Below are 12,613 nucleotides of genomic sequence, written 5' to 3' on the forward strand. Positions count from 1 at the left end.
GTGATGATGGGAAGGTGTAGGATGTGTGGGATCGTCCTACAGAGGATGGCAGGGGGAAATACCGAACTCCTGCGTTACCATGCAGTTAAAAACAGTCTTACACCTAACTATGCTCTAGAAGAAAAATTAGAACCAAGTAGTTACTGAGAAACATTTCTAGCTCAGCATTTCTTTTCTTCCTTTCTTTCTATTTTTTGAGAGATTTTTGCTTCAGGGTGCATGTGCTTGCTGTAAAGACAGAGAGCAAGGAATCACCGGGCAGGCGGGTTGGCCATGCTGCAGTCCTCTCTCCTTCATTCTCTCAGGATCTTGAGCATGCATGTACATACACCTAGTGTGAGTTTTAAGCCACTGGGTCGAGGACTCGAACAACGGCCAACTGTATGGGAGTCCAGTGACATAATCATTACGTCATCTGCCAGTCCCTAGCTCAGCATTTCTTTTTTTTTTTTTAAGAGAGGTTTTTGCTATAGGGCGCAGCGCTCGCCAGACAGAGAGAGAGACATAGAGACAGAAAGTGAGAAATCACCCCCCCCAGGGGGGATGGTCATGCCGCAATCCCTTCTCCTCCATTCTCCTCTCAGGATCTTGAACATGCATGCACATGCGCCCGGAGTGAGTTTTAAGCCACTGGGTCCGGGACGCGAACCGCGGTAGACAATGTGGGAGTCCAGCAACATAGCCATTACGCTAACTGCAGGTTCCCCCTAGCTCAGCATTTCTAACAGAACTATTAACCAGCCTTTAGAGACAATGGCTTGTTTTTCTTCAAGTATGTGAGGATCCAGAATGGGCAATAAAATTATTCCCAAGTGTCTGTTGCTAACTTATAAATCTAACCTTGTAAGACTGCCTTATGTCACATTAAAAACTGTGAATTTTTTCTTTTGATTGGATTCTGGCTATATAGTCAGAATCCAAACGTACCTGTAGTATTATAGGTCATGGGTTATCTCAGCTCCTCGCTCCTAAGCTCCATTAACTTCGTCAACTTTTTGAGGCCAGGTTCCTCTTGCTGATGTCCTTTTCTCAGCCATATTCACAACAAAAAGCAACTCACTCATGCAAAATTGAGAAACGAGGAAGGATGCCCTTCAGATAAGCCTCCAAAAGGATTTTTTGAGTCTTAATGGAGGAAAATTTAAAATTCAATCTTCTCATGTTATACCACACAAAGGGATTATGTAATAGCCATAACCCTAAATCAACAAGGAAATTTTTAACAATCTTGGTTAAAACATTTTAACAAGCTTGGTACTACACATTTCCGAATTTCTAAAATAAAGGGTTGGAAGAACACTAGGTTTTGTCGTTACCTTTATCAGTAACATCAGTGGTAAGAATCTCCCGGCTGTGATCATATGTGGCCTAAAACCTGGAGAAGGTGGGAAGACATCTTGATGGTGAATAAAAGATCGGCCGGCTCTGCAGCTTCTATGCGGCCATTTCGACTGCACAGGGACCACGTGCGAAATGAAAACAGCGTCCTCCTTCCTGGAAAGTCTGCCAAATACCAAACTTCAGAGTTTCCCCATAAGAAATCTAATGGCCTAACTGCAGATCTCAAACAGCTTAGGATTAAACAATACTATACCACACTAAGACTTACTTAAAATTGGATAGGCGATCAAATTATAAAGAAAGGGAACTTGTTTTCTAAACTACACTTGTGGCATAAATTAAGGTGACACATTTTCTTGGCAAGAGCTGCCTTTTTATAGTGAAAACACTAACCACCTAGACTTTCTTAACAAATAGTGTTGCCAATACATGATGTAGGATAAATACAATCTGCATGAAGCTTATTCTGTGGGAACAAAATCAGGTACTAACAAAAATATAAACTTTTTAAAGCCACGGGGTATCATTTAGTAACAGCTACCTAACATTAGAATGGCTTAATTTTTTCAACAAACTTCCCAAGTAATATACTAGAAAATGTTTCCAAGTATATTTAAATCGAAATGACACACACTACATGTTTCTGTTAACACAGAATGGGGGAAGGAAAAAGTAGAGGGATTCAGGCATGAATGAGTACAGTATTTAGTCTGAGAGAACAGATTTATTACAGAATCTCTGATGGGCCACATCAAATACCTCATTTTGGTTCCAATAGGGCTTCTGACCTGTCTACCGCCTGTTATAGAAAATGGAAGGTCAAATTCACATTTTAACCTTTTAACACTTTATATGAGTTACTTTGTATATTGCATAAAAATTTCCAACACTGAGAATTTAGCAAAATTGATTGAGATCCACAATACAATATCTGAATACAAATAAAACATGTTTCAGAGGCTTAAAATGTTTACACCTAAGTATAATAAAAAGATTTGACAAAAATGTGGTAACAATATAATAAATTAAATTATCAGCTTTATGAAATGAACTTAAAAGAGGGGAAAAAAACGTTCCATTATTCTGTCTTAGGAGATCCAATTTCAAAGGAACATTACACACTTTATCCCATTAGATCACATCATGATTTACCTAGCAAAATGCTAAGCTATGCTCTTAAAAATATTGCTCTAGTGACTACTTCACCTAAGGAATACTCCTTGTAGAAAGATACTATGCAATACTAGTACAGTTTTAATAAAAAGGGAAAAAGCCCCACAACTTGGGAAGAAGAAAAGGCTATATTTAGAGACTAGAACAAAGATACCAAAGGGCTTTGGCCAAAATTAGTATAAATAGACTTTATTGAAGTCAGTGCCTCTGTACTGAGACAGAAGATTGTGTCTACATAAGCACAAGTTGTAACATTTCACAACTTCTAAAAGGAATGTCAACAATTACAACGATCATGCATACCATGGTCGATAATCACATTTTAGAAGCATTTTCAACCATTTCTAAAGAAATGCTTATAACATTGTTATATATAGAACTACTTTCAATAAACTGCAAAACATTGATCGACTTTTCCAGTATGAGCTACAGTGTCAACACAAAAGGGAGGCATAAATGTTTAATTTATGAAATCAGAATGGAATATTTACTGTAAAGAAAAATTAAAAAGCTTTCAAATAAAGGCCATTATTGAACCAACGTGAAGAGCACAACTTGAACTTTTGAGTTCATTCATCTTTTAAAGCTGTCCTCTGAATAACTTCAGTTCTAAGCATTCAGTACTGTGAATATTCCTTGGATTGAAGTTTGGCAATGATGCGGTCCAACTGTCTCTTTGCTTCACACTGGGGGAAATTGCTCATGTCATAATATTGAGGGGCAATTTTCACCAACCTGTCCAAAAAAGAGGAAAAATGACCAAATTAACTAAAGTGCTGGAGTTGCTGCTAACAGGACAGGCATTATTCAACACACTGATAAAGGCCAATCTACATACAAATCGAAGTGGATGATAAAAATTCAGAGACCTGATCCTCACACTTTTACAAATGTACTAAATATTTTGAAAAGATGTTAATTCTCCAATTTTCCAAATTTAGACTCATCATAAACTTTTAAGTTATATTCTTTTAAAAGCTCTGCATTAATACAAAGATAAAAAAAATACAAGGTCATTGTTCTCTTCTTAACACACTATTTTGACCACCGTAAGGGTAATAATGCAGGCTTTATTTACAACACCCTAGTATTCATCTTATTTTCAACATTTTAGTAGCTATAAAAATATATTTGACTTAAATCGCTTACAATGTTTAGCCATAGTTTTTTCTCAACAGAGCATTTAAGATAGAGTAGTAGTATCTTCATTTAAGTGTCAGAAGCCTGGAAGGAGGGAACCAGCAGTTAGCGTAATGGCTATGTCGCTGGACTCCCAACATAGTTGACCGCGGTTTGCGCCCCGGACCCAGTGGCTTAAAACTCACGCCGGGCGTGTGTGCGTGCGTGCCCAAGATCCCGAGAGGAGAATGGATTGTGGTGTGACCATCCCCCCTGGGGGCTGATTTCTCGTTTTCTGTCTCTGTGTCTCTGTCTGTCTGGTGAGTGCATGCGCCCTATAGCAAAAACCTCTCCCCCCGCCCCCCCCAAAAAAGCAAAGCCTGGAAGGAGAACAGGCGAGAAGCTGCACTAACACAGGGCGAGTGACGGGTGACACTGCAGTGCTTTCAGATCAACTGCTCCTGGATGGCGCTTCCCATCTAGTGTATACATGAGTTCTGGCCAATACAAACCCAAACCAAAGAGAAACCACAGGAGTAGAGGTTATTGCGTCGCAAATAAATCAGTTCTGATCACATTTTGTAAAACTAACGAACTAAGACACAAAACTTATTTTATGTTTATATTGCTCCTAAAACACCAATATATAAACAAACAGTTGAGAAGTAATTGTAATGGGACACGTGAAATATGTATGTAAGATGATAAATTTCTAGAGCCAGGGATCAGTCCTGACTGGAAATAATCAACAACAGCAAGAGAATGACCCTGGCTTCACTGTGAGTATAACCCAACCCTAACCTGGTACCTGGTACTAAATCCCACCCATGTCAATAACCCCACTGTCCTCTTGCCAGAGGAAACGACTATGAGAGCTCAATCACACCATCAGATCATTCCCTATACTCACTCACTGCGGAGGGGTGCATCCCACCTGAGGAGAAAGTCAAGTTCCCCGTGGTGTGAATGGGAATCCAGGACGCTGCAACAAGGAGAGTCCATTCCGAACAAAATTACAACTATGAGAATGAAAAGCATGCCTACCATTCTGGCTTGATGTCTGTACACGTCCGGATGTAATTCTTTGTCGTTAGGACAAACTCGTTATACAGCACCCATTCAGGCTTGTGGTCAAGAACAGTGGAGGGGTGCAACTGAACCACCTGGTTATCTTTCACAGTGAGATAGTGTCCCGTTCGCTCTAAGTGTGCCACCTGGAACAAAACCAGCAAATCACCATGGTGCTCTGCTACCAGTGTGAGCTTTAAACAAAGTGGGAAACGCTTTCTATATAATTAGGGACAGCGAGGCCCCATCACTTGCTTTTTATTCTATGGCTATAACTCATTCATCACTGACTGGTCAGGAAACTATGGCCTATGAGTCAACTCTAATTCACAGCCTGTGAGCCAAAAATGATTTATACATTTTTAAATGCAGAGAACATACGTATATACGTACACTTATTTGATGAAACAGCAAAATTGCATGAAACTGAAATTTCAGTATCTATAGTTTTAGTGCAAGGTAGACACACCCATTAGTCTCTAGTTTTTGTCACACTAGTGACAGAGTTAGCAGCTTTGTCAGGGACCTAATGAGTCCACTCAGCCTAACATATTACTATCTGGCCCCTCCTGCTTTAGGCTCTTCAGTGCCAGTTACCAGCAATGGAACATGTGAGCAGGTACTAGAATATTCACGCAAAGAAAGAAACTGAAGACAGTAAATGAGAAGAGAGAGATGACTGAGGGGTCAGAGGGTAATGCCGCAGCAATGTAACTGGACCCGCACGAAGAGCCTGGGTGCCCGTCCCAAGGCCTGTGTGCACACGGTGTGCACACGTACATTTTGTGAGCCAGGCTGGCTGAGGCTGGGGGTGGATCACGACACGAAGGTGAACACCCTGTCAGGAGTACTTATTTCTTTCTCATACAGTAAGGCAAAAATCAAACAGGAATCAGCCAGTGGCGAGGTGGTTATTAAGGTGGCTAGATCCTACATGGACAACTACAAGGTTTGAGTCCAGGACAGAGCAGTCTGAAAAACAAACCAGGAATGTTGTGTTATGAGGCCAAAATCCTAAGAAAATGGAGAAGAAATTATGGCATGCCATCCCCTCTGAGGGGGTGTGCTCTCATTTTCCCTCCCTTCCTATGTTTTTGGTGAACATGTGCACCATTCCGGGCAGGGAAGGAAATGATTTTTTTTTTAAATGGGAAAAAACAGAAGTTATATGTGTATTCTTATAATATCAAATATTTTGGTTGGTGGCACTCATATAATAATCATCATATACCAAAGCAAATAAGTCCTTTTCATTTCTAGGACCCTGCATAAATATGTATGAATAACAGAAAATAAACTCAGTCTCATTCAGTATTTAGTAAGCACCTACTATGTGCTACATACTATATACTGCATGCTATCTCTAACAAATTTTAATCTAGGATGAGAATTAAGAAGCTGTAATGCGGGACCAGCAGTTGGCATAATAGCAATGTTGCTGGACTCCCATGTAGTCGACCGTAGTTCTAATCCTGGACCCGGGTGGCTTAAATACACACCGGCCGCATGTGCATGCATACCCATGATCCTTTGAGGAGAATGGAAAAGGGATTGTGGCATGGCCATCTCCCTTTGGGGGGTTGATTTTTCACTTTCTGTCTCTGTCTTTCTGGAAAGCGCACCCGCCCTACAGCAAAAACCTTTTTTTTTTTTTTTTTAAAAAAAAAACCTATAAGGCTTAAATATGGTCTTAGGTAATATTCAAAGCAAACTTAAAGCCGTCTTTCTTGGATTATTTAAAGCAAATTTAGAGCAGGTAAATAAGTTAGCATATGCTAGCAGATAAACATATATTAACAGTATAAATATAATTAAGAATATGAAAAAAGAATCTTCAGATCTAACTCTATTATTCGCCTAAGCTTGTATCATAAGTTGTTACAATAAACAGCTACTACTACTTTAATTGAAACACAGATATGACACTGATCTTTGATTTTTCACTGAAAATGACTGCCTATATTTTATCTAGTGAGCTTATCTGGCCTTAGAGCCAGCCACACATTTTGCTTAATAGACACAAAGAAAATGAACAAGCAGGAGACAGAAGAGTCAATTACAAAAGAACCAATCCCAATCCAAGTAATGAACTGTTTGTTTTCAATTTTATCACCCCCGAGTTCTCTATTATTCAAACATCATTCCTCTGTTTTACACTCCTTTTATTCTTCATCTTTATTTCTTAACACAAAAGCCATTTTGGCCTTTGTAGTGCCCAAGGGTCTTAGTTTTAAATACAAATGAATATTATGCAGAGCTGGGAATAAAATCTAGGTATCTGAATATTAGAATTTTGAAGGGCATAGCCTTCCATTTACGACTGCTATGACAATGTTCAAAATTAAAATTTAGATTCAGAGCATCTTTAATACATTTATCAAAAGTACAGGATTGAAATTTACATTCCTGAACAAACAGGTGCAAATCACAACCAAAAACGGCCAAGGATTCATTCGGGGAAACAAAGGCTACAATAACCAAAAATTCATGCCTAAACTGACTCCTACATAACTGGTCTACTGCTATGTAAATTTGTTACTTAGACACATAAAGTACCTTAATACATCTGTTTCAGGGTAACTAGACCTAACTAACACTTATGATAAATTTCTATCAGCACTATTAAATTCACTTTTGTGTATAAATGAATTCAAATGACTGAAAAAACAGTACCATATGAGCTTTTAATTCCACATTCCTGTATTATTCACATACCTGCATGAAATACCCAGTAACCAAAGCTTTTCTTATATTAATATAATAGTCCCTGCTTGTAAAATCAGTACTCCGGCGAGGCAAATTAAATCTGTCCATAATCCGGGAGAGCTGTTGGCGCACATTGTCCGCGGACATCAGGGACCGGTAGTTAATGAAGTTGTCGTAACACCACTGAACTGACTCGTGATCTAAAAGGTTGGGGGGAGAGGAAAAAGGGGACCGTGAATTACCTACACAGGAATATTTCCTAATTCAAAAGGAAAACCGTTATAATCAGTGAATTAAATAAAACAGAAAGATTTATTTTCTTTAAATGAACTGCAATATTACCAACTTTCCTTAAAATCTGAAGTATGGTTCAAAACCAGAACAGTGGTAAAGTTTCTGGCTATTGGATTCAAAATAATGATTGTGAATAAACTGTTCTCTGTGATTTTGAATTATTTTAATCATTGGCTGTTCTAACAGAATGTCTAATAGACACAGGTACGTTGGAAGAATTTGGTAAAATGCCATATCTTGTTTGTTTTCAAAAAAAAAGCACGATCTTATTTGTTTATGTTGAGAGGTTTTTGGTATAGGACATGTGTGCTTGCCACAAAGGCAGAGAGAGACAGAGAGATAGAAAGCGAGAAACCACCCCCAGGGGGGATGGCCACGCTGCAATCCCTTCTCCTCTATTCTCCTTTCGGAATCTTGGGCACGCACGCACACGTGCCCAACCTGAGTTTAAGCAGCCACCGGGTCCAGGACTTGAACCACGGTCAGCTACATGGGAGTTCAGTGACATAGCCATTATGCTAACTGCTGGTCCCAAAAAGCATGATCTTAAGTAAGATAATCAACTACAATATAAAAGGTACAAAAGTGGAATTCAAACTATTTTTGCATATTGTTGTTCCTTAATTATGCCTGAACCACAGTACCACCTAAAAAGGCTAGTTTTATGATGACATGTGTCTCTTGGTAATTTATAAGCGTGCTTTCAAATACAAATGCTAAAGTTTACAAGGATGTTTGGAATCTCATGTTCAATAAACAAGGCCTATGTCTAAGTAGTTAAATTTTTACATGTACTATCAAAGGACACTATTTCTCCACTACTGAATCACTGATCTGAAAAAAAGTCTATCAAAATTTATATGTAATTGGTAAGTTTAATACAATTCTTTCATTACTATCACCCTGTCTTTCCCAGGCTTTCTCTAACTGGTGTTTCCCCACCCCCAGTTATAAGCAAGTTTGAAAAAGATTGGCAATTTCTATTTTAAATGCTAGTCAGGAGTTTTACTAAAGTACCACTGGGTTTCTAATGTAAAGCTGTCATAGATAATAAATGAAAGGGAGATGAAGAAATATCTCATATGCTGCAAGTGACATTTAGACAAAAGGCTGCCTTCAATCTAATTTACACTTACTTTGTTTAAAAGCATGGTAGACGTTCAGCAGAGTCAGATGATCTCCATCAATGTGGGCAAATCTCATCTTGGCCTCATCTGCGGCTTTCTTGGCCTCCGTGGGGCGAACAAAACACTGTGGGACTAAACAAGGTTGGTATGGGCCCAACACAAACGCCCATATCGATGAGTCACGCATTCACAGATAGAGGAACAAGGCCTAGCTAGGTCAGCTCACAGAGCATAGGGCAGGGCAGGATGGCCTCCACCTGCATCTCGGACTGTTTACTACCTTGACTTGGCACACTAACACCTAACCACATGTGTAAGACAAGAGGGCTTCAAAGCTACAAGAGTACCTGGCCATTTTAGCTAGATCTGAACACAGCTATCCTGAAGGCCATCACAATTCTAGAAACTCAACTTATTTCTAAAACCAGTGCTGATAGCTTTACCAATAACCAGAATTATGGTATTGATAGCCTTTTAGCTAATTTTTCAAAAGGCCTTCCACTGAATCCACCAAATGCTGTGAAAGGCAGGAAGCTGCACTTGCTCACTGCAGAGCTACTAACAACTTTGCAACCGTCCACTGCCGTATTGCTACTGGGATTATTTCCCTAAAGCTGCGGCTATTACCAACTGGTGGGTATCACTATTAGCACCGGTGAGCAGAAATACATGTGAACATAAAAAGAGCAGGAAACCTTGGGGTCTGAATGACAGCAGTAGTGGTGGAAGGTTAAACCTGCCTTTGAATTAAGAAAATTCAAAAGGCCAGGATATTTGGTCTAGTGTTCCAGCATTTCAATAAAAAGATTAGTGATGTCCCAAGATTAAAAAAAAAACAAAAACAAGCCCTTATTTGAATTGAAACCTCGATATAAAAGCAAAGTCCAATATTTTAAAAATTGACAATAAGTCTTAAAGTCATTATTTCAAGGGTCACCAAAATATGTAACTTCGGTTATTTGTTTAGAGCCTCAATATTAATTCACATAAAACTTGAAGTTGTTACAAAGAGTGCACTACATTTTTTGAAATACAACTTTCCTTAATTCACTTTAGCAATTCCATAATCACAAAAGTAATATGAAAATAAAAATACTTGACAACTTGGGACTTATTCAACACATTTTTAAAGCTCTTAAAACCTTGTCAATAATAAAAAAAAATTACCAGTTCAGAGAAGAGATAATGGGATCCACAGAGATCAAATACAGTATCAAATGACACTTTTCCATACAGTTTCCCCCTTTAAAAAAGATGCCGAAGTAGCCAAGAGGACAGCACAACATGGTCACAGTAGGAAATGATAAAGTCTTGCTTAATGTAAGTGAAGCAAGGCAATTCACAAAGGTACAGAAACTTCTCACAGCTAAGAACATTAATATAAACTAACCAACGGTTAAGTGAAGATGAATAAAGGAGTGCTCCATAAAGTCCCTGATTTGCACTGTTTGTATTGGGACATCAAAACTTCAGAATCTATTTAAATAGCAAAAAAGTATTACAAACTCAGCAAACTGTTTTTTTGATCTTTGCCTTCTTCCTCACTCTTCACATTTCCCACAGATAGCCTGTTTAAAAAGTGCTGACAGAAATGTGTATTCTCTTCATGTACTGAGGATGACCACCAGTAAGCCCTGTGTTGTACATAAGCCCTACTATAACCAAGACGGAGATGTAGCTGGGAGATTTCCACTGTATCACAATGACAACATTTTAAAGAGCTAACATTCTAAACTCAAACAAAGGTGACCACAGTATGTCTAATAAGAGAACCTAGAAGAATAAAAGCTGGACAGGCAAGGATACAAATAATGTTAACTCTTGCCCCACACTGCCTAGAACTACAATCCTGAAGAAGCACAACCGGGAAAATCTAACAAAACAACACATAGGAAACGCAGACAACAACCTACCACCACCTCTGCAAATGAGACTACAATTTAATTAAAATGACTCGATACTGCCCTGCCCATCTGCTCTGAGTCTGATCAGTCATAACTGCAAGAAAACATTTTAGCTAGTTCTTAAGTAAAAAATTCACACCATTAGAACATACCATACATCTAAACTAAGCCATAGTTTATGCTTAGAAATTTTACAATTAAGCCTTTATTTCCATAGATCATTTGGAATTATTTGCAGTAGTTAGTTATTAAGACCAATAAGCTACTTTTGATTGGAAGTCAGTTTCTCAGCAGTAAACAAGTAGCACAGAATATGTGAACTGTTGATGTAGACTTCTTTTGTTTAACAATACTTCTCCCCCTTCTGGGGAAATCTCATGTTCAAGTTACTATTCATTTGTAATGAAGTCTCCTGCTACCAAAAAAAAAAGAAAAACAAACAAAAAACTCCCACTATTTCCTTGGCTTAATATACCAATGTTGACTATTATGTTTATTTATTTTACAGTGTTTTAACTGCTGTTGTAAAACACTATTATTAACCAACTAGATTTTAAGCCTAAAATTACATACTACTACTTCTATTTATTGATGCTAAGTTTGAAATTCACGATTGACTGCCACTCTCGAATACATTTATACGGGTGGAATAGGCTCAACGTAAACGTACGATTACTCACAGGCGAATTTAACAGTGTCTAAATAGTACTAAAAGTTCTACCTGCATGTTTATTTGTTAATAAACTGCACTGCGAAGACAGCATTGATGGACCTACCAAAGAATTCAGTTACGATTGAGCCCTAACTTATTGTCATTGTTATCTGCACTCAAGAGAGCCAGTCTTTTACTCTGCTTTGTGCCCCATGACTTATTTTACTTCTGTAAAAGCTATTTACAAAGAATTTAGAAAACAAAGTGAGTTCCTTAAAGCCATCTATAAAATCCACTACCATACTAAATATTAAAAAATGAAAACAGTGAAGTCTACCCAAACTTTGAAGAGTGGGGTTTTTTAGTTCCTTTCCCTCTATTACCTGACAACATAGCAGTAATAGATAGGACCTCATTAGAACAGTTGTAGTCACAACTTGCAATAACCATTTTAGCGAGCTGTGGGTCTAGAGGAAACTCTGCCATCATGGACCCCAATTCAGTCAGATCTCCATCATCGTTTAAAGCAGCCAGGTAATTCAAAAGTTCTAGGGCTCTCATCAGAGTTTCAGGAGCTGGAGGAAAAGGCAATCTATTAGACAAGTTGCCGTAAGCAAGCAAAACTATGACACACTACTATAAGCAATCTCATTTCTCATTCTACTATGGACCTAATTTTAAACTCGAATTGTCATAAAGTTTAACTATACAGATCTATGAAACAATGACTAATACAAAATTACAGAATTTTACTGTAATTAAGCCTTCCTCCTAAATCTATTAAGTAATTTTTTTTTTGGAGAGTTTTTTTTGCTATAGGGCGCGTGCACTCGCCAGACACAGAGAGAGACAGAGAGACAGAAAGTGAGAAATCACCCCCCAAGGGGGATGGTCACACCGCAATCCCTTCTCCTCCATTCTCCTCTCGGGATCTTGGGCACGCACGCACACACGCCCGGCGTGAGTTTTAAGCCACCGGGTCCGGGATGTGAACCGCGGTCAACTCCGTGGGAGTCCAGTGACATAGCCATTACGCTAAGTGCTGGTTCCCAGTAATTTTTAACACCAATGTGTTTATTATTCCCTCCACAAAATTTAAGAAATTTAATCCCTACATCTTTATGCCCAGAAGATTCAATTACCCTCAATGCCCAAAATAACTTGTAAAAACAGAAGGAAAAAAATAAGTACATGCTCATGGAAAATATATTTTGATGCATACTGGAAAG

General features: G+C 38.5%; 1 protein-coding gene across 1 annotated transcript in view; it reads right to left on the reverse strand.

Annotated features, from left to right (window-relative positions):
- Window positions 1–2,045: 2,045 nt before the first annotated feature.
- DHX15 (DEAH-box helicase 15) overlaps window positions 2,046–12,613 on the reverse strand; it is a 48,269-nt gene continuing 37,701 nt past the window's right edge. The window contains exons 10-14 of the mRNA XM_006154930.2: window positions 11,768–11,959; window positions 8,838–8,960; window positions 7,417–7,607; window positions 4,678–4,847; window positions 2,046–3,249 (exon numbers count right to left, since the gene is read on the reverse strand). Of these exons, the coding sequence (XP_006154992.1) occupies window positions 3,132–3,249; window positions 4,678–4,847; window positions 7,417–7,607; window positions 8,838–8,960; window positions 11,768–11,959 (794 nt within the window). The 3' untranslated portion in view covers window positions 2,046–3,131. The remainder of the gene's footprint in view (window positions 3,250–4,677; window positions 4,848–7,416; window positions 7,608–8,837; window positions 8,961–11,767; window positions 11,960–12,613) is intronic.

This window comes from Tupaia chinensis, unplaced genomic scaffold, assembly GCF_000334495.1.
Source record: "Tupaia chinensis unplaced genomic scaffold, TupChi_1.0 Scaffold000426_1, whole genome shotgun sequence".
NCBI lineage: Eukaryota > Metazoa > Chordata > Mammalia > Scandentia > Tupaiidae > Tupaia > Tupaia belangeri.